At 51.7% G+C, this 26,433-nt stretch overlaps 1 protein-coding gene across 10 annotated transcripts in view; it reads left to right on the top strand.

Moving 5' to 3' along the window:
- Positions 1–26,433, top strand: part of LOC122365931 (disks large 1 tumor suppressor protein-like) — a 96,064-nt gene that overhangs the window by 57,654 nt on the left and 11,977 nt on the right. For all 10 annotated transcript variants that reach the window (XM_043337588.1, XM_043337587.1, XM_043337586.1 and 7 more), the window contains 6 exons: positions 3,266–3,366; positions 7,409–7,580; positions 9,369–9,495; positions 9,788–9,879; positions 10,278–10,584; positions 11,228–11,309. In XM_043337588.1, the coding sequence (XP_043193523.1) occupies positions 3,266–3,366; positions 7,409–7,580; positions 9,369–9,495; positions 9,788–9,879; positions 10,278–10,584; positions 11,228–11,309 (881 nt within the window). The remainder of the gene's footprint in view (positions 1–3,265; positions 3,367–7,408; positions 7,581–9,368; positions 9,496–9,787; positions 9,880–10,277; positions 10,585–11,227; positions 11,310–26,433) is intronic.

Here is a 26,433-nt window from a genome sequence, read left to right as displayed (position 1 = left end):
TGGCGTTAGAAGGCTCGGTGGACAGTGTCATCCACTGGCACCGGGGGTCTCGGCGGGTCGGTTGGGCGAGCCACTAGTAGGTGGACAGGTGGTAGGGTATCAATAGGACCCGCATCCTGGCATGAGGGAGAGCTGTTTGAAACCCGGAGGCGAGTAAGGAGGGGGTTGGATGGGGCTCGGAAGTCAGGTGGGATTTCGGTGTTCCAATGCCAGCTTTTGACTAGCTTTGTGGACCTAGTCGTTCGGTCGGTTGTGTAATGTGACATTGTGACAGCCGGTAACCAATATTGGGTCTGGTGACCGATCCAGTGACCGGCACGTGAGCTAGGTAACCTGATCGGAGCCGCCAGAACGCAGCGGCCAGCCTCGTGCCCGCCAGAGAGGCGGAAGAAGACCAGCCTGGTCGTGGCGCTGTGAAACTTTGAACCTGCTTTGGCTCTGTCACCGCCAAGACTCGTCTATGACGCTGTTTGCTGTTTGAGCCAGTCCCGATGTCCAGATGTATTCTGTCTTCTCGATATATCCGTCTGAAACTTGGATATGGCTCGACCACCCAGCTGTGGAGCTCATGAAACGAAACCGTCCGACCGGTCGGTCTATTCCGAACAGATGTGGGCGCTTCTGAATCTGTCTGTTGGGTCTGGCTAGACAGCATCTGTCGATTGGAGCTATTCTTTGAAGTGCCGGACTGAGACGGGGTGTGATGTGATTTGGAACATTCCGCGCCAGTTTTGCTAGATTTTCGGGATGGATGAAGCGAACATCGTCCGGTTCGCCAGTTTCGCTCTCAGATGTGCCCTCTTGTTGACCCGAGTGGGCGTCTCGTCGCCATCGATAATCATGAGGTCAAAAGTCACCGCGGTGTGATTTCTACTCGATCTGCCCGTTGGCTGATTCGGTTGGTTTGGTTCGAACATGTGTCGGCTCTTTATATTTCCATCACACATCGCTTGTTCCTTATCTCATGTCCCATGTCTGTCCATCCCATGTCACTCATCATCCTGGCTTGATGCATCCACCCCTGCCACCTCTCCCCTTTATTTATCCGTCGCATGTCAGATTCGTTCGAGCGTCGTCGAAGCATTGTTTTCACCGCCTGGTCAGTGGACCGTTGCCTGTCTGTACCGAGTGATCAGCTTCGCCGTATGTCTAGCGGTGACGACACAACCCTTATCGGTGACGACACAGCCTCATCGGTGATGACAAGCCTGACAGGGAATGACAGGAGGGCAGGGGGTGGGCTGGTGGGTGACGCAGCTTTCCATCTGTGCAACGACCCCTGAAGCTCATTCCCTCACTCTCCCCGCCCGTCGAGACGGTGTTGACTGCAGAAGGTGTGAGGTGACAGCTCATCCCATTGCACAGTCTGACATTCTTGTCAAGCATGCATAGCCGTCGGGCTACCCCAACCCATTCGAGGTCATTTTGAGGTCGCCGGCCATCTTAACTATCCTTCTTACGTGTTTACAACTATTCTTCCACACCTTGTTAATGTCCGCTCTCTGTGTGCGTCTCTCCGCTTCTCACCGATTTTCTGGCTCATAAGCGCCGTCCTGGATGGACTCATGCTCACACAGCAAGCAGTTCGACTCCAATAAGACGCCATTCAGCCTGATCTGCGCAGTCGGACTATCCTGACCCGGCCGAGCGGAAACTCCGGCGATGCACCGTCTCCTTCCGTACTCTCGTGACGTCCGACTCTGCCTCTGACTCTGAGTCCATGTGACTCACCTCCCCTACTCTGGCTATCCCGAGCTCCCGTCCAATGCGTCATCGGTCGTGGAATGCGTCATCTCTCTGGCAGCTCGGTCACCGGACTCCTGACATTCCGCGTGTGCCCTGCTATACTCCTGTGAGCGGTAGGCGGTCACACGTCAAATGTAACCGTCCGACACTGTCCCAAATGAAGCGTGACTATTCACATGTAAATGGGCACTACAGAGACCTGTAGGACAGGTGGGTTGACACGCGATTAGGTGAGTCATTCGGTACCGCCGGGTGACTTCGCTTGGTCGGGTTATTGTTATTTGAGCAGGTCCAACCGGCGGTGTGGCTCGGCCATCAAACTGGAGACCGGCAGGAGAATCAGAGACTGGTGTTGTTTGTAGCACGCGTCTCATAATAACGGACGGGGTGTGGTTTGACCTGGTGCACACGAGACCAGACTGATGTGTACGGTCGCGGTGAGGAGGGGGTCGTATTGGTGTGTTGGGTGTTAGATACGGGTGTTGGGTATAGGGAGGGACTGAAAGCTTCTTATCGTTATCAATAGAAAAACACAATTCTAACGAATAGTGGTTGCCTATTTCAAACAACCTGCGGTTATGGAGTAACAAGAAGTTTTCAAACAGAACATTAGCGGCATTTTTGGATAATAAAGGACCAAAAGAGTGGTAAGGTTTATCAAAATTATCAATAAGCTGGGCTTCAAGTTCAAGTGTGTTAGATACTGATGATTGATTTAGCACTGTCATCGATTTTTATTTGAATGGAGTAATGATGTTGCACTGCTCCGGACTAATCCATTATCCATCACTCAGTGCTAATTTGATTTGCATGAATTGATCGATTGGATGGTGCCGCGGTATGTCAGACTAGTTTATTATCGAGCCAATATGGGCTTATGAGGTGTTCACTGTTCATTTCTTTCTCCCACTGATTTCTCGCTAAACTGCATTGGTTTCCGTCTCCAACTACGAGTATGCAACTGGGCGGTTCGGCCGCTTTATAGTCACATCAAATCGTTGTCTACATTTGTTGGCTCGTCTTACCTGTCATGTTAATAAACTTGCGTCCTCGTTGTTCTTGAATTACGAGCTGTATCCATATGAACATGGTAGTTCTCGCTAGCGGATGAAAGACACATCTGTCGCAACTCGGCTGTCTCTCTTTCCGGGTGAAAATTGTACGTAGCTTTCCGTCGGCTGCGCAGTGTACTGTGCATTTTATCTGCTCCAACTGACGGACCCAGCACTTCCGGCGGTAGATTTGCTGTGCTAATATGTTTGTGCGGGCTGTTCCCTTGATCGCTGTTCATCTCAACTGAAAGGCGTTGACAGTTTGATAAGCCCAGTTTTGTTGAAACTTGCCAGTTTTTAGTTGGCACTGATCAACACTTAACGGTTTTGTTTGTTCAGTTCGTACTGTTTTGCTCCACCCGTTCGTTTTGAAACAGTCACGATGAGTGAGTGCTCAAAAGAGTTACCAGAGGTCTCACTGAGAGTGTAATGCTTTACTCAAGCTCGTTCTTTTCTCTCTGTTTCAGCTGAACGGCGACGATGAGTGGGTATACGAGGAGGTATCCCTGCGACGCACCCAGGGGCTCGGCTTCAGTATCGCCGGCGGACACGACAATCCACACGTCGGGTGAGTGAACATTGAACATGAAGAAGGCATTAGCTGAAGGGGTACGGAATAAAACGTTATGTGTGACGACTGACGTTTTGTTAGTAGGGGCATTCCACGATAGATCGTACCACTTTTTTCCAATTTGACACCCTCATGTCTCGGATTTTAACGATAATTGGTCTAAGGGGTAATCAGGGGCTCTGAATCCTCCTGTAACAATTTCAGGCTTATCAGATGAGTGGTTTTTGAGTTATAGTGTATAACATGTTTTGGATCTTGCGTTGCAGCCCCAAGTTTGGCGGGCTGTAACTCTAAGACGGATAATCCAAATGCCAAATGCTATACGGCATTGAACTTGCATTGAAACAAAGAATAATATGCATTTTTAAAATTTTGAAATTTATATTATTTTTGATATATAACACCTCGAGTTTCCTTTCATTTGCATTTTTATGCCTTTGGGACCAAATTTTTTCGAATTTTTATTTACTTAAAAACAATTTTGGATCATTTTTAAGTAGTATGCAAAAAATTAGGAAGGTGTTCTTTCTATAAATGTACTTATTTTGCGTCACCGTAATGGTCTCGAATTGTGATTTCGGAAGAGAGCCTACAAATGGTGTGGTAAAGCTGCCTAGTGACATCACTGGTTACTGAAAGTTCAATTGAAGTGATTTTTGCCTCACTTTTGCATTGTTGACCTCTGCGTGACGTCATTCGTACGTCACTAGGGTCATAAGAGTTTTTCGTCAATAACTCTCGATCAAATTGAGCTAGAGAGACGGGAAAGCTACCAATGGACTCGGGAAGCCGTTGCGAATCGAATGATGTGCAATATGATCTCATTCACCCAGCTTCGTGGCCTGACCGGACTGTTAACCATCTCTGTGGCGGCGCTGTTTGTCCAGCGCCGAGCTGGTTGGCTTTGCTGCGGACTCGGGGCGGTCACGTGATGCCCGGCGGCTGGCTGCCGGCTGGGTCGCCCGGTCGGGGAGCGGAGCCAAATACACGGCAGTGTGCTGACCCGAGGTCAGCGACTTAAGCTGACCTCACCAGAACAAACAGTATACCATTCGACGCGCCGGAGCTAGGCAAACACAAAGATGCTAAAATCGCGGCTCTGCGACCATTTGTTGCGAAGTTATCTATCAAAAACCGGACCCGTAATTTGGGTCACTTGAAATGACCTCAGGGGTCACCAATGAACCCGAGACCTTAAAATGTGGTATCATTCGATGCATCTTGTAACGGCGCACATGCTCGTTTTTTCCGCAAGGTTCTAGCTCCATTAGAGGCGAAACGGCGAGCTGGGGTCGTACCGAACCCCCGGAAACCCATTTTGTATACATTTAAATGAGGAACTTATAGAAAGAACACCTTTCTAATTTTTTGGATGTCGATTTTAAAGGACCTGAGGTTTATTTTGAAGAAATAAAAATGGCAAAAATTTTGGTCCCAAGGGCCATTATAGACAATTTAAAAAATATTACGATTTTTTTCAATATGTAAAGCTTTTCTTTCCAATTTTAAAAATACTGTATTAATCTTTGATTCATCGTTAGTTCAAAGCTGTTTACCGTTTGTTGCTTGCTTAGCTCGTTTTTGAGTTATAGCTCATCAAACTCACCCTTACAATCTGAAGTTTAGAAAATATTATGCAATGTAACTCAAAAAGTTTTCATCTGAGAAGCCTGATATTTTGGCAGGTGTTTTTGGAGCCTATGATTACCCCTTGTACCAATTTTCATTCAAATCTGAGAGATGAGGGTGACGGGCCTGGTACGATCTATCGTGGAATGCCCCAGTAGGTACTGCATGTAGAATAGCAGAAGCAGCTGCTCTTTTTTAAACAAACAGCGTCAAACTGATGGACGTAACATAGAGCCCCAGTGAGGAACTTGGTGTTATTGACTTACCTGTTTTCCTTATGTTATTTTTCTTTCACTGCCCACCTAGCATTTTCTTCAGGCGCCAAAAGTTTGAAGGACTGAAGTTGACACTCGTAAGCGACATAGGCAACTATTGTTATTGCACCAAAAATGGAAAACCCGCATACCGCATTGCCACAGGTAGACCACTGCACCAAATAACCTTTTCCTGCGTCACCTCATCGTTCACGGTCATGGTGCTGTCGTCGTCGGGCGCCGGTCGGTAATGGGTGCTTTATTACGTGCCACTAACGATAGTCCTGTCAAGGGTCAAAGGTCAGCTGACGGTGATCGGTGACCCGTGACCCCACCGGCCCCGTGAGGTAGGGCGTATAGGATAGTGGACCACCTCGCCGTTCAAGTTGATCAGAGGTAGCTTGAGAGACTTATCTCACTGCGCAGCCTTGTCATCTGTATCCATAACATGACGCATTATGAACTTACCTGGGCCCAGTTTCACCAAGTGGGGTAAACTCAATTTCCAGGGCCCCGTTTCACCAAGTGGGTGAAAACCAGGGCCCAGTTTCACCAAGGCCCAGTTTCACCAAGTGGGTGGATAGTGCTTAGAGGGTGGTTTGTGGGGCCGTGATACGTAGATCAGGTAACGTGTGGGCTCTGTCAGCCATTGACACAGTGCGAAACCGATATACTCGTAAGCATACTCTAGTCCTCAAACATGCACTTGTAAAATCACCCCAACCGTGTTGGTTGCTACTAAAGAGACATATGGTTTTACATCGGTCCCGTCTTGTTTGTCTACGTAGTGTGGACTGGTCCTGGCCACGGGCAAGGCAGTTGTCTCTCGTTTATGTCGGTTTCGCTTGAGTGGACGACTCTGCCGTCCTTTAAAACGTTCCGCCGCGCTGGCTGACTGTATGTGATTGGTATCACGACGTCTCCGCTGTATTACGATCGAGATACCGTATCGCTGCCCTCGGCGCTCTGTCGCGAGACTGTGGCCTGAATCACAGTGATGCGATGGGTCTGGTCGGTGACGCGGAGACACAGATAGGGCGAGTGTCGGGGAACTGGCTGTGTGGGCTGTGTGCTCTGGTATCTGAGCTGTACGGAGCGCACTGTGGTATTTGTGTAGGATTATCAGCGCACCTTTTAAAGAGCGATACGTTATCTCGAATTTCGTTGAATGATGGTGATGACGATTAAAGATTCAGTCTATCCTTAATCGTTATATTCAGTCGAGGGAAATGATTAATTCGTGTTCTATTCAATTCAGTTCATAATGATGCGCTCACACATCATTGATGCTATTTTACTGGATTTGTTGACACTGCAGTAGTGTGAACAAGTCCAGTGTTTCTGATAAGGAGCGGATGTAAATCGACTTTGAGCCTTCTCAAAGGTATTTGAGCGAAATTTTGCGGCGTGTACTTTTTGAGTGACCCATTTTCTTCCGATCTGAAGCTCTTGCTCAATGCTCACGCCTATATTTTGGCACTTCCTTATCCGGGACTGTACTAACGACCTTGACATTGACTGTATTTACCCCTGACCTTGACCGTTGCCGTGCCAACGTCTTCGACTAGACCCTGCCAAGCCAACGACCTTGACCGTGACTGTACTAACCCTAACCGTGACCGTGACCGCTCATGCGGTCATCCTAATCGGCAGTCACCACACCTCGCGTGACGGCGTGTCGCGTGACGGTGCATCGCGTGACGGCGCAGGCATCCGTGACGATTTCAGTGCGTCATTCTCGTTACCTTCCACGTGACTCATTTGTGATCTGCCACTACGCAGCGGCACGTGTGACGCTTGCAAACCAGTGTTCGTCTCTGGCGATGACGTGACACTATTGTTTATCCTGCGACACTATTGCTTTTGGCCTGTAACGCTACCCCGTAATGCTCCTCTGTGACAGATCACCATAACACTTCCCCAGACGCACGCTTCCCCTGACGCTTCTGACACCGTTCTCCTAACGCTTTCCAGTACACCAACTTACTTACTTATGACGCTGACGTTGCCTATGAACAATCAATGTCCTCTTCTCCATTGTGATGTTCTTTGTAACGCCGTTCGTAACGCTCTTCATTACGTTATTTGTATCACCTCCCTCAGCGACCCCCGCCCCGCCTTCACCAGCCTTGACTCTGTGTCATCTTCTTCCACAGGGACGACCCGTCCATCTACATCACCAAGCTGATCCCGGGCGGCCCTGCCGCCTCCGACGGACGTCTTCGCGTTGGAGACATCATCGCCCGCGTCAACGGCGTCAGCGTGGTTAATGTCACCCATGAGCAGGCGGTGGACGCGCTGAAACGGGCCGGCACCAACGTCCACCTGGTGAGAAACTAGTGTGTACTTGGTGAGAAATTAATGTCCACCTGTTGAGAACCTAATGTGTACTTGGTGAGAAATTTATGTGTACCTGGTGTGAAACTAATTTGTTCTTGGTTAGACACAGAGGGATGAGAGGATGAGTGTCTGTGAGGGAGTAGGAGGGTGAGAGTACGGGACTGGGTATCGACGTCCACTTAGTAGGAGCAACATGGGATCAACGCCTCGGAGTGCCGGGATAGGAGGGCGGAGGATTATAGGGATCGGGTGGTATGCGGATGGGCGGCACGGGTATGAATTGAAGGCAATGTCATCACAGCAGTGATCACTGGTTGGGTTTGGAGGGATTCTGTAGCCGGTGTTCCGGTCTAAATCATGACACTTGAGCGTAAAGAGGATAAAAAGCACTAAAGCTTTGAATATGGAGGACAGGACGGCTGTTCTCTGGAATGCAAGATTAAATGTGAGATTAAATGCTGGATTGTGAGCGTGGTAAAGTCGTGCTGGAATCCAGTTCAGGTATGAGGTCGGAATGCGGCATCCCGCGAAGCCGTGACTTTGGTCGCGAGAAGTGTGCCATGGAAGTTTGGACCTTGATCTTTGGTAGGCAGGGAAGGTCGGCGGGATATTAGGCATCTCAAATGTGGCACGCAGCTACTAAGGGCTAGCAAAGCAAAAGGGTCGTTACCTGCTGGAATTAGCTAATTAGTTATTTGCTTCAGTTTGGTGTAACTCGCTAGAGCTGTAGCCTTAGTGCATGATCGCTGTTTGGTGGATAACTCAGCTTTGGTTACTTCTCCAAGGAAACGCAAGTTCACGTGCATGTTTCTTGAAAGTACAAATCGCTTTCTTGAAAAACCGAGCCGGCATACAGTCACGTCTATCATTGTCATGTCTCTTACCAGGCCAGTAGGTTCACTTTTCCCCAACCTCTCGATAAGTCTGCGGGTCTCCTCACCCGCCGCCCAGTCACGGCGGCCGGTGACCTCGCCACACGTCCGACTCCCCTGGCACACCGTCCGTGAGCTCTGAGCCATCGCCGCCGACTACAGAGGGCCGACGGGTCACGTGCGCGGCCCCCAGACACTGGTACCGCTGTGCTGGGGAGGGGAGGGGGGTGGCTTTACATAGTGGGCGGCATGGTAACCAACCTGTCCACCGGTCTGTAATTCAAGAATCCAAGGTATATCGTAGAGGTCAGCGGTGGTTCGTATTCATGCACAATTGAGAGTGGAAGGATTGAGCAGAGTGTATCTGCATCATGCACTATGCAATATATAGTGGCGTCGTATCCTGTCTAGGGATTTAACTCATGTGGGGCAGCAGCGCTACAAGGCCATCGGGACTGTATCAGGCTGCTACGATGCTACACGTTTTGTGTGTACCTCTTAATCTGTTTCATGTGGTGAAGGTCATGGCTCCGCTGCAGTATCAGCTATGACCCGGGTGGTGGCGTAGCAGTCTAGCACACCAGCATCGTTGATGTTATCGGAACTGTTCTCGTTATTGCTCTGTATGACTTATCAACTCTACCTGCTGTCAGCTCGCTGTCATTCTCCCCCCCCCCCCCGCCCCCATTTACCCATCATATACGAACCTAAACCACCAAAGCTCTCTTTTACATCGTCCCCTCTCCTGTGAAGCTCACTGACTCCTTTGATCAGTTCACTGTGGGTGCGCCAACCCTGCACTCCCACCCTACCTGCTTCTATTCTATCCAGTGACGTCGACAATCTTCTCCTCCAGAAACAGCGCTGCAATCCCTCTGTTAACTGGCCCTTCTCTGCTCTGCAGTCTGTGAAGCGTCGCCGCCAGCCCCGCACGGAGCGGGTGGTACAACTGGAGCTGCACAAGGGCAGCAGAGGACTGGGCTTCAGCATCGCAGGAGGCAGCGGAAATCAACACATACCTGGGGACAATGGTGAGAGACAAGGGACTGGAGGCAAGAGACAAGGGGAATGTGGGGCTCAGCAGCGCTGGAGGGAGCGGAGGCCAGCACATACCATTGATTAATGATGGGGAGACAGGAGACCGGGAGACAGTATTGGAGGCAAGCCGTCGGGGACGTGGGCGGAAATATGCTTTTGCATCTCAATGTTTGTCTCCCATTCAGAGACATGCAGTGTGTGCAATGTGTACGAACACTGTGTGTCGAGTGTGTATGATGCTGCACAGGGCACAGGACTAACATCTGACCGGCACCCGTTCCCCAGGTATCTACGTGACCAAGATCATGGAGGGTGGCGCGGCACACCAGGACGGCACCATGTCCATTGGAGACCGGCTGATCGCTGTGGATGCAGGGGTAAGTCGGAGAGTCAAACTGTAAGGGGAACAGTGGGGGAGATAGCATTGAGATGTAAAAGCAAGAGTTTAAAACCTCTTGGACGGCACCATGTCCATCGGCAACCGGCTGATCGCCGTGGATGTAGCGGTGAGACGGAGAAGTGGGGTGGACGGGGAATGTTGTTTATGGGAATTGAAGTATCAGCTCTTGGATAGCAGTCCCAATTAGTCCAGTGGAGACCTGCTGAGCGCAGCTTTGGGCATTCATTTTTTTGTGCTACAGAGTTAGTTTGCCGTAAGCGCAGCTGTCTTTAGGCTCGTGCTCTTTCGTCTCTCATTTGTAAATGCCTACTTCTCGCCGTGCCTTGTCGGCATTTCGTTTTCTAGCGATACTAACCGCGTTCTCTTCTGTTTCAGCGGGGCGAGCGGGCCCTGACCAACGTCACACACGAGGAGGCCGTAGCGGCGCTGAAGTCCGTCACCGACCGCGTGGTGCTCACCCTGGTCAAACACGACGGCCCGCTGCCCTCGGCCGCCCCCGCCCCCGCCCCCGCCCCCGCCCCCGCCCCGATCCCGGCGGCGTACAGTGCGCCGCCGCCGCCACAGCCGCCGACGGGTAACACCAACAGCGCGGCACACGTCAGTAACAACGGACACAGCGGCACGGGCAACAACGGCTCCGGCGGCCGATACGATATGCTGGACGGACGGACACCGCCGCCGCGTGAGTAAGGGGTGGGGACTGTTGGGGTGGGGCTAGGGGGAGGTTACAGAAGGAGACAGTGAGGATGAATAAGCTGTGTTCGTGTAGGATATGGGGGCAGTAGAACGAAGGGGAAGTAAGAACGTGATGTAAGGCGTCGTCAAATGAGGGAATATGAAATAAAGTCCACTAGGTTGAGGTGAAAGTAAGGTAGGTACTAGGTAGTTTTAAGTTTAATTGTGGGAACTTACTTAAGCGGGGTGTGATGAGGCGGTGAAATGTCAGGGGTGGGCTGAGAATGCGAGGTGTGATGAATGGCGCGGCGAGCGTTACCAACTTAACTGTGCGCTGCATCCGAGTTTGGAAGCTGGTTAATGTGCCCGTTGTTGATTTTACCCTATAACAACTACCGTAAAGTGGGGCTATTTGAGACAGTGGGGCTATTTGAGACAGTATTTAAAATCGCTATAAAATGAAGATCGTTTGATTTTTGTGTGATATTTTTGCTCAGGGAGGTGTGGAATCGAGCAGTAAATCGCCTGAGCAAAAAATCCAGCATAAATTTTAAGTGGTTTTTATTTTATAGCAATTTTAAATACTGTCTCAAATAGCCCCACTGTCTCAAATAGCCCCACCTTACGGTACCTCGTCTGTTTCGTTTCAGCTCCTCTGGACACTTCGTCTGCCTACAACGAACCCTACAACATATCCACACCGAAAGCGGTCAGCATGGAGAACGTGGCCAGGTGGGTCCCTGCTGCTACCTGTCGGCAATAACACACACTGATAGTTTGTGAAGAGGTTCATAGATGGCGCGCTGCGCGGAACAGACTTACTGAGACCGACTTGCGCTCGGGTAGGCTCGCCGACTGATGGATAGCTGTTGTCATCAGGCCTTAAAAGATGAAGGGTTTATTCCTCCGTTTCGTCGTTTCTACCCTCAGGACAGTCACATCCTTCTCCTCCACGCCTCCACCCCTTGTTCTTGGCGGGACGGTCACCTTTATCCCATTCAGGGTGCCCCCGTAAGGAGCAGGCCCGTACCCGGGTGCAGTGACCGTTCGTGGGGCTGGGTAGCCTGTCTAAGTGACGGGCTCAGCCCCGACGAGTCGCCATGGTGCCCGCTCAGACCAACCCCCCCCCCCCTCTCTTATTCCTACAATCCTTCCGGCTCTGAAATGGTCTCGTCAGACCGAAAGAGTTTGGTCCAACAAAGAAAAACAAACAAGGTTTAGAACGTTTTCATCAGGAAACATATATGCATCGTGTCATTACAGCGTGTATATCGCTGGAAAACATACATGAATGTCATCGATGACAATTAGGGGCATCTTCAAGACTTACGATATTCTTCACGCCGTCGTTCTGCTCCACGCACGTTTAAAGGTTCTAAGGAGCCGCAGCTGTTCGCCCATCCCATCCGTGCACGAATCAACGTGGTCGGATTGATATCAGTCATTGGTAGTTATGCTATGATCTGGCTATAATGATAAAGGAGGTTGTTATGTTTTCGATAGTTCTTATCTCCATTGGAATGCAGAACGAGTTTGTGCGGACATGTTATCCTTGTTTGTCGAGCTACTGCCCCTACCACATTCTAGCAACGTGGAGTCCACTCTAGGAAAACAAGTGCAGGTTATAAATGATAGGAACTCGCTAGAATATTATCAAACTTTCAAGGTATTTTAGCATGATATTGCGATCGTTCTTTTTCTTGAGTTATGTGTTGCATTTGGTCAGGCATATGACATTCGGTTGTCAGTCATGTTTCCATTCGAGTGGGCTAGTTCATAGTTCACACTCAGAAGCTTGACGTTTCTGTTTATTTATTTTTTACGGAGCACTGAGGCTTCTGTTCCTTTTTGCGCGCCATTGGTCGATAGTCGGTTTATTTCTGGTGTGGCTTTTGCAGTCTGTGGTTTAATACTATCCAACGCCTGATCTACCGTAGCAAACTGAATTACTCAGTCATGTGATCACTAATCATTGAACGATACCAGTATCGATCTATGGTATCAATCCCGATAGCAATGGTATTTAGGTCCCGTGAGGTTGTAAGCCTGCTCTATCGGCAGCCAGTTATATCACAAACAGCATGCATTATGGATGGAGCACCTGACGACTGTTGTTGCTATTCGATAACGTCAAATATCCGCGCACTACGGCGAGCCTGGCCGGCTTGTCTCCCGACAAAGCCGCCTGACTGTGATTTATCCCTAATCGTGATTTATTGGTCCGTGGCACCGGGGTTCATCCACTTCCCCTGGATGAACGTGATATATTTCGGTGGCTGAGCTCAGACGCTGAACTGGATGGACGACTTTGATTACGATTTAAACCATTCCGTCGTTCGGGCTCGTTGGGAGAGTTTTGCCCACTTCGGAGCGCTCCCTCTGCCCATGGGTAATTGAATGGGACAGGCTGTGAGGTCGGTACGTACCCGGTCTTAGCCGGGTCAGCTCCGAATGACGTCATTGGCCCAACATGGCGGTCAAGGCCGGTGGCCGCGACAAGATGGTCTTGGTATGTTATGTTGTTTTAGTGGCGTATGAATGGGCATTCAGATAGGACATACAGCTTTGAAATGTATCCGTAATTTCTTTGCATCGCTACGCTTGTGGCATTCTGCTAATATAATGAGCAAGACAATGTGTAAAAGCAAGACAATGTGTAAATGCTTCGATTCTCGCATCGTAGGTTCATTCATCGATTCATTGATTCATTGATTCATTGATTGATTGATTCATTCATTCATTCATTCATCCATGCATGCATGCATGATTTCATTGGCCGGTTATTTGCAATCACACTCGCTCTCATGCCTGCCTCATTGATGCATGGCATTCTCAATTTAAATTATCCTCCTCGGTTCAGGTGACGTCGTAAGTACAATCTGCCACATAACGGCCGCTTGCCATGCTCTCGGAATTGGTTTGATATCTACTACTCCCACCGCATCTGACACTGCCTTCTATACAGCGTCATATGGTCTCTCCTAGCCGTACCAAATTGTCGCGACAGGCGAATGACACGCTACCTCGAGCGGCGGTGGCGGGCGTTTCGATGACCTGGTTCGCGCAGTCATGTGTGTTTTTGGACCAGCGCCGGCGCCGCGGGCGGTTGGCCACCGACGCGGTGGTGTATGGTGGTGGGATATGGTGGCTTATCGATGGACAGATGGACGGAGGGACAGGATGTGAGGTGGACAGTGGATACTGGACACTTGATGGGCCGGATCAGCCTCGAAAGCCAGTGACAGTGTCTTCGTTGAAATGCTTCACGTAACTTCCAGCTAGCTAAGTTGTGTAGCGTAACTAGCTGAGTTATCGAATTATCGGATATACCCTAGCAGAGTTGCATATTGCAAGCGGATTGCAATGCCAAACACAACAGCAAATGTTTTAATAAATACTTGCATATAAATGATGATCACTCTCCAATCGTCTCACTTTGCCTCCCTCGCCGGGTAAAGCATTTTGACATTACATCGAGCCATATTGCCAGATTTACAGGGTCACCAGTGACACGTTCACCCAAGCCTCAGACAATCCATTTACTGGGCGACTGAGCTCTAACTGAGCGATGTACTGAAGTCGCTCAGTGTCCGCGAGCTAGAATGGCGCAGAGATGACGGTGGTCTATACGGATTGGTTATTTGTCCACGCGAAAATCGATGTGTGCTGGTGGGTTGACGGAACTTGCAACATACGCGCAGTCTGTTTTTGGTCGCTCGAGGCTTACCGGTTTCGACGCAGAAGATACATTGATTCGACAAGTGCGTGGTCTGGAAGCGGATGCGGTTCAATGCGTGGATCGCGTGTGACATACCGATTGCACAATGCACACACGCGATCTACACCAATAGATCACCCTATCAACTTCCACGTCGTCATCACACAACTTCTGCGTGTTGTACGCTTTGGTCGCAGTGTTTGTTTCAGAGCTAGAGCTCTAGGGAGCGGACTAGCACCGCCTTTGGGGCCACCCCGGTACTCCTGAGAGCACGTTTTCGCGACCTCCGGATGGGCTGGGGTGGGTGGATTGACAGATAAAAGCTGAGGGTCCGGAAGCCTTTCACAGCGCATTGCCTGCGCCTTCTCTCAGTTGACTATTATGTATATTGAGTACCATATTGGTCTGACTGTGGAGCCTATCGTAGTATGACAGTAGGTTTTACTGGAGCCTCTCACTTTGTGTTTACCTACTATGCATAGCTATGCATAACATTACTTTGCTAAGCTCTGGCAGCATCACTGAAGGTTTTGCTGGAGCATCTCATAGTGAGCTAATCGTGAAGTCTCGCACCTCACGGATGACGGATGACAGATGACGGGTGTTGAGGCGTAAGACAGGATGGTGGGACGACTGGTCGGTGACAAATAACCCCGTGGGGGCGGACTCCGCGTCTCCCGCGCCACTTCCGGTCACCAGTGGCACGGCGAGACGTTATCGTTGGCAGCATGATGCGGTGTGACGCCGCTTCTGTGACGTTATCGTGACGAAACGTGCCTCGCCACGGGGCTGTCCCCGGTGCAGTCAGATGCAGCGTTTGCCAATCTGTCCAGCGGCTCTGTCAGTCAGCCAGACTGACTCTCTAGACGTACTGCTCAGTGGGTTCTCCCCTGTGGCTGGTTCAGTCGGTCTGGACGTGGCTGGTGACTACTGAATATCGCTGGGGCTCTAGTTCCGGCGTCCACTGCATGATGTGATGACAATCCCTATGAGTAGCACCTCTCCTGGCGAGTTGATGTTGCTAGTTCTGGCCTGGGTCAGCGCTGACAGTGTCAGACACAGACACGGAGTAGGATGTTGAGAGCTGTCATCCTGACTGCAGTGCTGCTCACTATCGTCGGCCTGACACCCTGTCTGCTCGACCAGTCACTCTGCTGATGGTTTGACAGTCAACCAATATTTCGGTGGGGATCAATGTGTTAGATTATCCCCATCCAACCAAACGGAGTTTTCGAACACACTTGGCCTCATGTTGCTCGTTTTCCATTTCAGTAACCGTCGATTTACACCAGTCGACAGAAATAATAAAAGGTCACATGGCCTGAGGCCGGATTATGCGGTAATAGATGGTCATATTCAGTGGGGTATTTGTTATACCCGTTATGCTGTGTCGGCTGTCAGCGCCACTGACATGCGTGACGTCATCGGTGGTAAAGTCTGAGTCCGGGTCACATCGACTGCCTCCCATTGGGATCCATTGCCACGTGGTTTTCAACGCCCGCTGGTCTTTGGGGAGTCACTGGGCATAGTTTGAGTCAACATGGAGTCATGGACCGGCTAAAACAGGAGTGTCTCATGGATCTTATTCCGTACAAGATCGGGTATCTGTTTCGGTGTCTGTTTGATCGAAATAGCAATGTTTTAATATAATGCGCGAATGCCAACATTGCGTCGAACCTACCGTTTCACTAGTATCAGCCCTAGTCATCAGTCCCAGCTCCAGTCGTAGTTACAGTCATCAGTCCCAGTTCCAGTTCGTGCAGTCCAGACCCCGTTCAATTTCCATTCCAGTCCCGCGGTCAGTTTCAATGTGCTTGTATGGAGCTCCCAGAAACTTGTTGCAGCGTTTGTCTTTCATCTAAAGGTCGTATTGCACTTTCCAAGAGGCGATCTATTTAGCTCGTGGTGCTGTGCCTCATCACCGACATCCGTGTTCTACATTTTCTACATTTAGCCAGCTCTACCGATCTGAGGTAAAGCGCTAATTTACTTTGTCATCGAACGCTTGGCAGACAGACGTCATTCGACGTAAAAAGTTAAAGCTGCGGCTAATGCTGATACTGGACAAAAATAGCTCTCATCACGTCCTGGCGTTCTAAGGTGGACGTGCGGAGGGCGTTCGTACTGACTTCTTCGAGTGGTAATCAGGTGCCACCTAGTCACCAGGGCGAGGTGACGTTAGAGACCTCAGATAACGTCAGAAACCTCAGTGGTGGCGTCAGATACCTCAGGTAGCGCTAGAGGTGACCGTAGAGACCTCAACTAGCGGAGGAACGTCAGGAGATGCCTTAGGAACATCACACGCCTCGGGCTGCGTGTGAGCTGCTCTCTGTCTTGTACGACTTGTAAGACGTACTTAGGTGCGACACAACTGATTTGTACTCAGGATGTCAGAATCCACCTTGGAACTTGTGATGCGTCCGCCGCTCAGCTGTCAGTCACATCTGTAAATACACGGCGCTATTGATCTGCTCGACGCCGGTGCGCTGTCTAGAACCCACCTCGCTCGGCGCTGCCCCTGCAATGAGCCGCACGGCTGAGCCTCAATGATGGCTGAACTTCGCAGAAGAGTATCTTGGTACATACGCGCCGCGCCTTACGGGGAACCTCGGCCGCGCGCTGGCTGGCGGCCGGTCGATTTTGAACCCGTTTCCGACGGCTATATTTTGCCGAGGTAGCGTGTCATTTTGGGCGATTACAGAGAAGTTTCTTAGGCTTTGGTCACGTAACATACCTTAATGGAAAGGTGGGCGGCATCTATTTGATTCTAGGAACCAGTAACATTTGAATATCCAAAGTTTCAGAATTGTTAACAGCGGATATATTCTGTTTCTTATTTACGATCTGATTCCATTCATTCGTATTCGATATTTTATTTTCCCGTCTCTAAAAGCCATATCCATAGTCCCCAATAATTAACCCTCGCCCGTATTGGTGTTTTTTTCCAGCCGCGAACGTATAAGGGGGGGGGGGGGGTCCGTTGGACCCCCCCCCCTTGCCGTTTCGCCCCTGATCGAGCTAGAGCTTCGCGGAAAAAACGAGCGTGTTGCCCGTGACGAGAGGAAGCCGATGATACCTAATTTTAAGGTCCTAGGTCATTGATTGACCTTGCAGGTCAGGTCAATGACCCAAAACTCGGGAAAATCGGGACCTATTATAACGTCGTAAAGTGTGTCTGCTATGGGGTTTTTCGGGGCGCTGATCACGAATATCATGTTAGTTTTGATCACAGATGATGTCTTTATGCATTTAGTCCAGGTCGGGTCAGGTCAGGTCAGGTCAACCAGTAGGGGTCCTGCCGGGTATTCCTAGTAGGTGTCAACTGCCTCTGACAGCTTCGTAACATGTTACGAAGGCACCAAAACTACTTCGTAAATGTTCATATGGTTGCTAAATTCGAATTCAGCTCCAAAAACTGGCCTAGAAACATGTCAAACTCGAAAAAGTGAACCGAGGTCACCAAAGGTCAATGACCTGACCTGACCTTCAGGTGACCTTGATACCCACCCTAATGCATGGGGGCAACATCATATCACATGTTTGAACGCTTGAAACCACGAAAAGACTGCAAACGCGCGGCTAATGCGAGCCGACATACGCCGAATCGCGATTCCGGCCAAACATGGTCTCGAAAAGTAGGTCACAGGTCAAAGGTCATTGGGGTCAGGGTCATGAATTTTTCAGGGTAGGTGTAAAATTAATCAACGCGAGGGTACTGAAAGTTTCGTGGCGATCGGCCGCTTTTTACGCGAGTTATTCGCGAAAAACCATGGGGGGGGGGGTCCGTTCGACCCCCCCCCCCCCCCTATACGGGCGAGGGTTAAAATCCCCGTGTTTGAATTGGCCGTCCGTTAGCCGTGGCGTGAGCTGGTGGGCGCGTCTGCACTGGTTGAACACTGCACACTGCACACCGCACAGGGATGCGCCGCCCGCCGTCCGTTGCCTGTGTACCGGGCTGAGTCAGCCCCCTATGAGTGGTGTGACATGATACAGCCGGGACGATAGACGGGTGGTCTGCATTCTGCAACGCAACGATAACGGGCACGCCGACTGCACTGGGTCGATACAGGTATCGCCATGGGGGGGGGGGGGGTCGTTGGCGAGGGAGGTGCGGCAACAGAACGGGGCGTGAGCCTTGGCAACGTATGAACTAGTCCACGGTGATTCAACACATGCAGTCGCAAGGAATACCCCGATTCAGCTGTGTTTCTTGTCCATGGCATTGACCTTTAGGTACGGGTAGCCAATGCAAAAGCTTCATGCTGCATCAGACTCCTCTCTCCACTCATTATCCGACGGCTATCGACCAAACGCCGAGTCACAGCTCTGAGTGCACGTGATTCGTGAGCACGCGCCGTGTGACTCAGGGTCAGGGAAGGGGAGGGGAGGTGGAAAGAGATGTGCATTGTGCTGGCAGCGGAAGTGCGGTGAATCCTGTCGGTGGCCGGAAGTTGCGGTAGAACAGAGGCGATTAGAGAGATGCATTGGAGTGGAGAAATTCACAGAGACTGGTGACAAATTCACAGACTGGTGTTCGGCATTGATTATGAGCTGATGCGGTTTTGTATCGTCTGGAGTCCTGGACTTGACTTATTTTCCGTGTGACGTGTAAGGTGCCCCGAAATGTTGAGGAACAAACAATTCAGGGTGCTGATTTCAGACCAACACTGCGACAGTAGCAAAACCTGTATGACGCCACGTCGGATCCCGCCTTATTTGGCCATGGCATCCCACTGGTCAACCGTTGACGGCGCACCGATTACGTTAGCCGCTGAGACCTGTTATCGGCATGCGGCGACGTGTTTGTTTATTGAGCCAAGATTTGAACGGGAGGGTGAGGATAGCTGAGGGGAGTACAAGGGACAGTGGTGTGGCTTGGGGCGTTCCTTTAGCTTAACAGTTATCAACCCTCCCGCCCGAGTCTTTTCTTCCTCCAAACGACTGCGTTTCCGATGGTATCTCATTTCTTCGCCTGTCAGTTTCCGTGTCCTATCTGTCCTCCGCTCTGCGGTCTGTCCCAGTCCCATCCCGTGCGGCCCCATCCCGTCCGCGGCCGTCGAGTCGAGCAGCTGTGTCCGGCGTCCCCCGCGCGGCGCGGCGCCGCGTCGCTCCGGCCGGCCCGATTCAAACGCCGCCTGCGCCGCCCGCGTCACCGCAGTCAGTCTGCCGTCGGCGCGCGTCGAGGACGCACGCTACTGCTCTGCTGCTGCTGCGCACCAACGAGAGGGGGAGGATAGGACGGTTGATAGGAGGGTCTGTGCTGTGGTTTTGGTGGCAAGCATGACACGCAAGGCGGTGATCGCGCGCTTCGCGGCGCTGTACAAGAAGAAGGCGAAGGACCAGCAGGGGTGAGTGTTCATCAGGCGTGGGTGGGAAATGATGGGCCGGGCGCTGACTAGGAGGAGCATGCTGAAGTGGACGCGTGGGGACTGGGTTGTCAGCAGGAATATCCGTGTTATTGATGCCGGTTGGTTGTGTAGCGGGCTGGTAAGTCTCTGGCTCTGCCTCCGACTCGTTCTTCGTCGATAGGTCGTTCGTAATTTCTGGCAAGGTCCGCTGGTGGTTTATGCGCCGCTGCGGTAGCTGCGGTGATTAGCTTTCCCCGCATTGCCCTGACCTTTTCTCCTCTCCGCAATATTGGCTGCTGTCGACCGCACTCGAGCGGACTCGGAGCCGAGCCGCGGCGCGCCACGGGCCAATGTTTCCGTGGGCCGCCGTGCTAATTACCTGTCGTACTGCGGGGCGGTTACCACGCACCACTGACATTCATATGTCAGCCCCAGCAGCGCAGAGGCGAGGACATCGAGCGTGGGGGTCCTGTCGTATGTGCTGCGACGCTCGCTGTTTCTTAGCGACCTCATGTCACTGGCGATCGCCGTGATATGGGACAGATGTGCTTTGAGCGGTAGGCTATTTGCGTATGTATTTGGACTTTTTTTCGAGAAAGTTTAGGGTGTATTAGGAATTTTCAGATCAGCAGATAGTGCAAAAAAATTGACTCAACCTTGGGTCTTGAAAATTCATCGGTTCATGTGTGTTCAAAAATTCATCGGTAATGTGTGAATCCGTTTGCTAAAAAAAAAAGAAGAAGAAGAATAACTTCGTCATTTTATGGCATTGCATTCGCAATTCTTTCTTTGCGTTTGGTGAAAGCCTGGATGCCCGTCTGTTGACGTTATTTGAGCACCAAACGGCAGCTAAACCTGTTCGTTTTGTAGTGACCTTCATTTGTATCAATGAACGCAAAGCTGCCGGGTAGGTATGGCGCTTTACAACCGGAAGACGACATGTCTTATTAGCAGGGTAAGACGCGCCGGACTGCCGACCTTCAATCGACATAAGTGACCGGCTGACCCCGTCTTTTTGTCACAGCTCCCACTTATCATTTTCTTCAGCTCTTGATTGCTTGTAGCCAGGCCACACAAGATGCTTAGCTCCAACACTGACAGCACGATGACATTTAAAATGACAAATAAAAAATAACAAGATAACAAGATAAGAGCAAACAAGGCCCACAGTACAGGTACTCTCGTTTATTAGCGCGTCCATCTCTCGGACGGTGCCCGTTGTCCAACCTTGTGACTGTAGCCTGTGCTCGACATGCCGATCACGATAGCACGCGGCGTTACGTCAGTTCCTGTTTTGACACTATCAGCTGAGGCTCGGTGTTCCGATGAGCGGTCTTATCGGTGTGTGAGACGTCTACGTGTTTGGCGGTGGAAACTCACAGGACTCCGCAAACATTTGTGAAATGTTGTGCATATGTGCCGAGAAAACAGCGGGAGTGAGTTGTTTATCTAAAACCTTGACCTTACCAGGCAAGGATGTTTCACGAATTCTCAAGAGGCTGTAAATTTTAAAGTGCGTAATGTTTTCAAGAGTTTAAAGTCCTTCTGCGCAGGATTTTCACCGGGTCCTCTGTAGTATAGCTGCAGCAACAATGGTTGTCTGCCGGAAGCCCTTTCCCGTGTGCCGTGCTGGCCGTCCAATCCTCGGTCCACCACGGGGTCACACCACCCTCCAATCGGTCCACCAATACCCTGCCTGTCGTGCCACCCTCGGACAGAGGATCGGCCAGCAGAAGGTCACCGGTCGCTGCAGGTGGCCGCCGACTATGTTTAGCCATCGACACCGACAGCCTGTGCCGATCGAACGGCGCCACTGGACGACCAGACGCCCGCCGGATGTCTGAGGGGCTGGGGGACAAAGCTGGCGTGATTGAGGTGGGCAGAATGGGGCACGGAAGGCTTAAGAAGAGGTATTCTTAGAAGAACAGCGCGTTTTGGACACCTGGTATTAATCCGTTTCTCATTTATATTCTTATTTGTGCGAACGGTGCCATGTCGGTTCATAACTTATCCTTCAAAGATGTGCGCAGTACCCGATAGGACGCCATAAGACTCGGCGCGTGATCTGCCCGTGTCTGCGCACATCCGTGCCGACGTGCCTGCGTTCCGGCCGCCCCCACCATATTCGTTATTCATTACAGTTGGACTGGAGGCCACGGGAGCTGAGCTTGGCATTGGTATTCGTGAAGCATGCGACCCACTACCAAACTGATCGGTGAGGTCAGCTCTGAGGCGAGGCCGGAGAGGGGGCTCGACTCGGCGTCTGTCCTCGACTCGCTGGCGTCTGACGTCACCTAGGGATGACTGGCGCACCCCTCCCCGCTCTCCCTGCTCTCCCCAGAACTCTCCCCTCTGCCCACTCATGATCGCGGTGTCGTTGAGCGCTCATTCACCGCGTCAGAGAGGCGAGAGGCAGACGGACAAAAACTAGTTTCCATGATATGGGGGCAGGGTCGGACGTGTGAATGATGGTGAAAAAACGACTGCGAAAGCATGCGTCTGTGACGGGTCCTTGAACCTGGGGTCGCTGGCCGTCTTTTGATGAATTAAACACTGCTGAAATGGTATGTAATCGATGGTTCGTTTAATGGCATTCCATACTTGATGCACGCTACTGAATGATTTTCGCGGTGCTCTAAAGATAGACTGTCGAAGCGTAGGCGCTCGGCCTTGTCAGTGACCTCGGGCGGGAGGTGTTTGGGATATGGATGAGAGGTGTTTCCGAGTGTCTGGGCAGGAATTCATGCGTCGGTCGCAGTGTCCCTGTCTGTCGACGGTGCGGTCCTGGGACTCTAACGTGTCCTTTGCCGCATGGCTAGTGGCACACGGCCTCGTTCGGTGACTTTCGCCGTCGGCTTCCGCGGATGCAGGGAGCACCGGGAGTGCTTTCAAATGTCACCGGCGTGCTGGGGTCGTGTGACCTGTGCCCCTGCACACTCTGTCACTGTCTGTTCTCTCCCAGCGCTGTTACTTCGGCCGTGTCCGTACCATTCATGTCTTTGGTTCTGTACCATCTCCTCCGTACCAAATCGGTGTCTGACCACCCGCTGCCGCGAGCCACTGCCTCCGGGGTGGGCTCAAAAGTAAATCAGGCGTTCACGTGGCGAGAGCGCTCCGGACGACAGCAGCTGCTCCATTTTACACAGCCGGCGCGTTGTGGACAATGGCGGGACAATGACGGCGCGTGTGGGACGCCCCGTGACGCCGTGGGACGGGGCGGGATGTCGACGTGGGACCGGGTGACGTGACGGTCGCACCGGGTCGTCACGGGACAGAGGCATTACTTACTCTGACGTTACCGAACACGGCTGGCGTGACCTTGTCAAACAGTGTTTGAATTGATCTCACCCTACACTTGGCTTGGAGACACTATGCCAGCCATGGCCAAAAGAAACTCCGTCATAGCGATTCTAAGAAGCCTCATCCAGCAATGGCTCAGAGCTACCCCAATTACATCCACCAAACTGGGTTCAAGCTGACCTCACCCATGCAAGCCTCAATGTAACCACTAACTACGCACGGCACTGACCACCCACACACGACTCAACCCCGTGTGGTTGGTCAATGGCCTTGTCTGTGACCGTCACGGAACAAGCCGCAGTGTCCCAGTAAAGTATTTCGCCGTGAAGTGCTGCGTAGTGAGCGGATTCGCCGTCCGCTCGACTCTCTACCTCTGGCTGGACAGAACGTTCCACGCCGTCTGTGACTGCTCGCTCTGCTGGCAAGGACAGACTCGTGAGAGCGTGTACAGAGAGTGAGCACCCGAACCGTGCAGTCAGTGGTGGTACGGGGTCACGGTGTTGACGGATGGGTGGGGTGAGCTGGTTAGTGACACTGACGGCGAAGGCTGGGTAATAGTGTTAACAGATGTCTTTGGCCAGTGGTGTGTCTCGGTGGGTCTTGTCCGTTCTCCGTAAAAAGCGCATGCCAACGTGATGACTGCTGACTACCGCGCCTAGCTGTTTCTGTTCTGTTTCTTTTCAATAACAGTGAATAGTTACGGTAGCTCATGGATTTCTCCAGACTAAACATAAGCAAAACTGAACCATTTTTCACCTTTCACGACGGGGTGCGGCCGGGGCCCGGTCAGAAATAGTCCCGTCTCTGGGGGACAAACTAGTGGCATCTTCCTGACCCCCTGACCTCTGACTGGTCGCGGAAGGGTCGCCAGGCACGCCTGAGGTTAGAGGGGGCGAACGGGTGTTGCCGGGCTGGGCTCTCTCTGTATGCCTCGGCTGAAGATGAAGGAAACTGACTGTCCGTCATCTCGCAGGCATTTCTAACAGACGAGCCTTCTTATAAACGAGATGGCGACAGTGACTAGCTATGTTGACATCGCCATGTTGGGTGGAAATGGAAATGGACCTCCTAACCCTGAGTTCTGAGCTGGAAAGTGGTCATTGGTGCCACCGCTAGCGCAACGTGTGTTTTCTGTGACACGCCCATGTGTTGTTCGACCCTCACTCAGTCTCTCTCCCATTCCGCAGGGCGCTGTCTCACTGATGTATGTATCGGTCGCGTGCCGTGCGGGCCCGCCCTTGGCCGGTGCGGTGGGAGGAGCTCGCGTGACGCCCACGACTCACCAGTGCCGCCCCCGCCCCCGCCCCCGCCCCCGCCCCCGCCCTCTGGGTCTCCGGCGGCTGACCCAGTGCCGCCCTGCAGCGGGAGGCCCGCCCCCGCCTCCGGCCCTGCGGCCTGCATTCTCCGCTAGTTGACCACTCAATGCCGCTGGCTGTGCTGCACAACTTGTCATGCCCACAGCGTTATCCTAGCGTGCCACGAGGATCAAGGATGTAGCGTTGTGGGTCAGTTACTTCCGCCATCCGGGTCAGATGCTTTCCCAAACAAAATTTACATTCTGTTGGCATGACTTTTGCGCAGTTAAGGAACAGGACGCTTGTTGTTTCCCATGACGACTTTCTGTGCCTGTTTGAAGTTTCTTGATTTTGACGCGAAGTTCGGGCATTCTTCGAGATAATTTGTAAAGTTATGTTCTTCCGAGGTACTGATTTTCCGCCTCCTCTATCGATCCGCCAACCTTCTCTTTCCTGCCTCTCACTCTGTCCCTACCACGTACCTGAACCATCCGTCCCTCGGCTAATCTAAACACGCTTTACTCCACCCATCTCATGCCGGTCTACTAACCGCTGCTAGCACCCGCTCCGCCGCTCTGCATCTTCTAACCACTTCACTCTACCCCTCCACCCACCCCTGCCGTTCTACGACCCGTCCTTCACCCACTAACTATAGTACTCGTTCCTGTCTCCTTTCTGTCGCTCTTTCCTCCCTCTTGGCCCCAAGGGGGCGCTGAATGAAACGCTCATTCATGCCTCTTGAACCGAACACTACCGCCGCTCCAACCTACAACCGAAATCCTAATGGAAAGAATGGTTGATACGGATTCGATGGAGAAGTTTTGAGCGGGGGTGGGACGCTGAAAGATCGGCAGAGCGGATGTGACGGAAGTTTGACTCATTGACTGCGACAGGAAGTGACGTTTCTGATAGATACAATACCGACAATACCGTCGGGGCCTGTGTGATGCCTGTCGCGTCAGGCAACAGCCATCATTTCATTCCATCATTGGCATCATGCAAAGCTTAGGCATCTTGATGTGATACAAGCTAAGGGATAACTGATAAGACCCGTGACTGTAGATTGGATTTAGCGCTACGCGGACTGGACTTAGCGCTGTGACAAGGGAGGTGACAGAAGGTCATCTCCCTTGTCATGTCGAGAACGACGCACGGTGACGGCGCTCGCTGTCGATACACGCCGTCATCTACCTGACTGCGGGAGCGTCAGTTGGTCCCGGTCCAGTCCCGGCTCCTTGTAGGGCTCTAGCCACTCCGCCCGCCAGTGCTACACCGCCGCATATGGGCACACCGCTCGGCGGCCTGCCTGCTACGGTTAGGTGTCTGAACGGGACCTGGGAGCGCAGAATCTGACCGGAATATTGGAAATTGGTGTCGGTGTCTGGGCTGGTGAGATGCGTGTAGTGTGGTGAGCATGGCGACTCATCGATCCAGCCATTGCCTAACCATTATTAGGAGGGTAACCACCATTACCTCATCGTTGCGTGGTAATGGTTGGATATAGTGAGAGAATGTGGACGTTGTAATATATGCTGAACAGTCGGGACTCTTACCATTGGATGACGTGGGGTTATGGGGGGGGGGGGGGGGGCGTATGGTTGCGCAGGACGGGAAGTGGTGTGACTGCCCAGCTCCGTTCCGGCTGGCATGTGCACTGTGCGGTGCACCGGCTCCTTGCACGGTCCACGGTGCAAGTGTGCATTACTGCATTGTGCACCACGTCCGTGACCAAAGATCGACCCGGCGCGGCGGGGAGAGTGGGTCCTAGCGTCCCACAGACTGTGTTTCCCAGTCCTCTCAAAAGGATGTCGCACATTGCAGGAGAGAAGCCTGGTCTCCGATATTGCGCCGCAGACAGCAAAGTGTTCTCGTGGGCTGTATTATATCCAGGTTTTCTGCGTATTGCTTCTATTATTGGTCCTATCAAGAGCCTTTGTCGGATCCCTAGGCGCGGCTACAGCGCATTGGCGTCTAAGAATAGTTAATCAGAATAGCAAGTGATTGCGACTGGTCTGTGTTGATATTTTTTCATCATAAGAATTATAAGATATGTCAGCAAGATCGATGTTATTTACGACGGGCAATGAACGTATTTCTTCACCTAATAGGCATAGCGAACCGTTTTTCCTTTTTCCTGGACTATGTGACATCTTTCTGAGACCTACTGATATGTGCAACTCCCTAGCTTCGCCACG

This window comes from Amphibalanus amphitrite, unplaced genomic scaffold (assembly GCF_019059575.1).
Source record: "Amphibalanus amphitrite isolate SeventyFive unplaced genomic scaffold, NRLGWU_Aamphi_draft 000773F_arrow, whole genome shotgun sequence".
In the NCBI taxonomy this organism is placed as follows: domain Eukaryota; kingdom Metazoa; phylum Arthropoda; class Thecostraca; order Balanomorpha; family Balanidae; genus Amphibalanus; species Amphibalanus amphitrite.
Note: the sequence above shows the minus strand (reverse complement) of the source record. Positions and strands in the feature narration are given on the sequence as shown.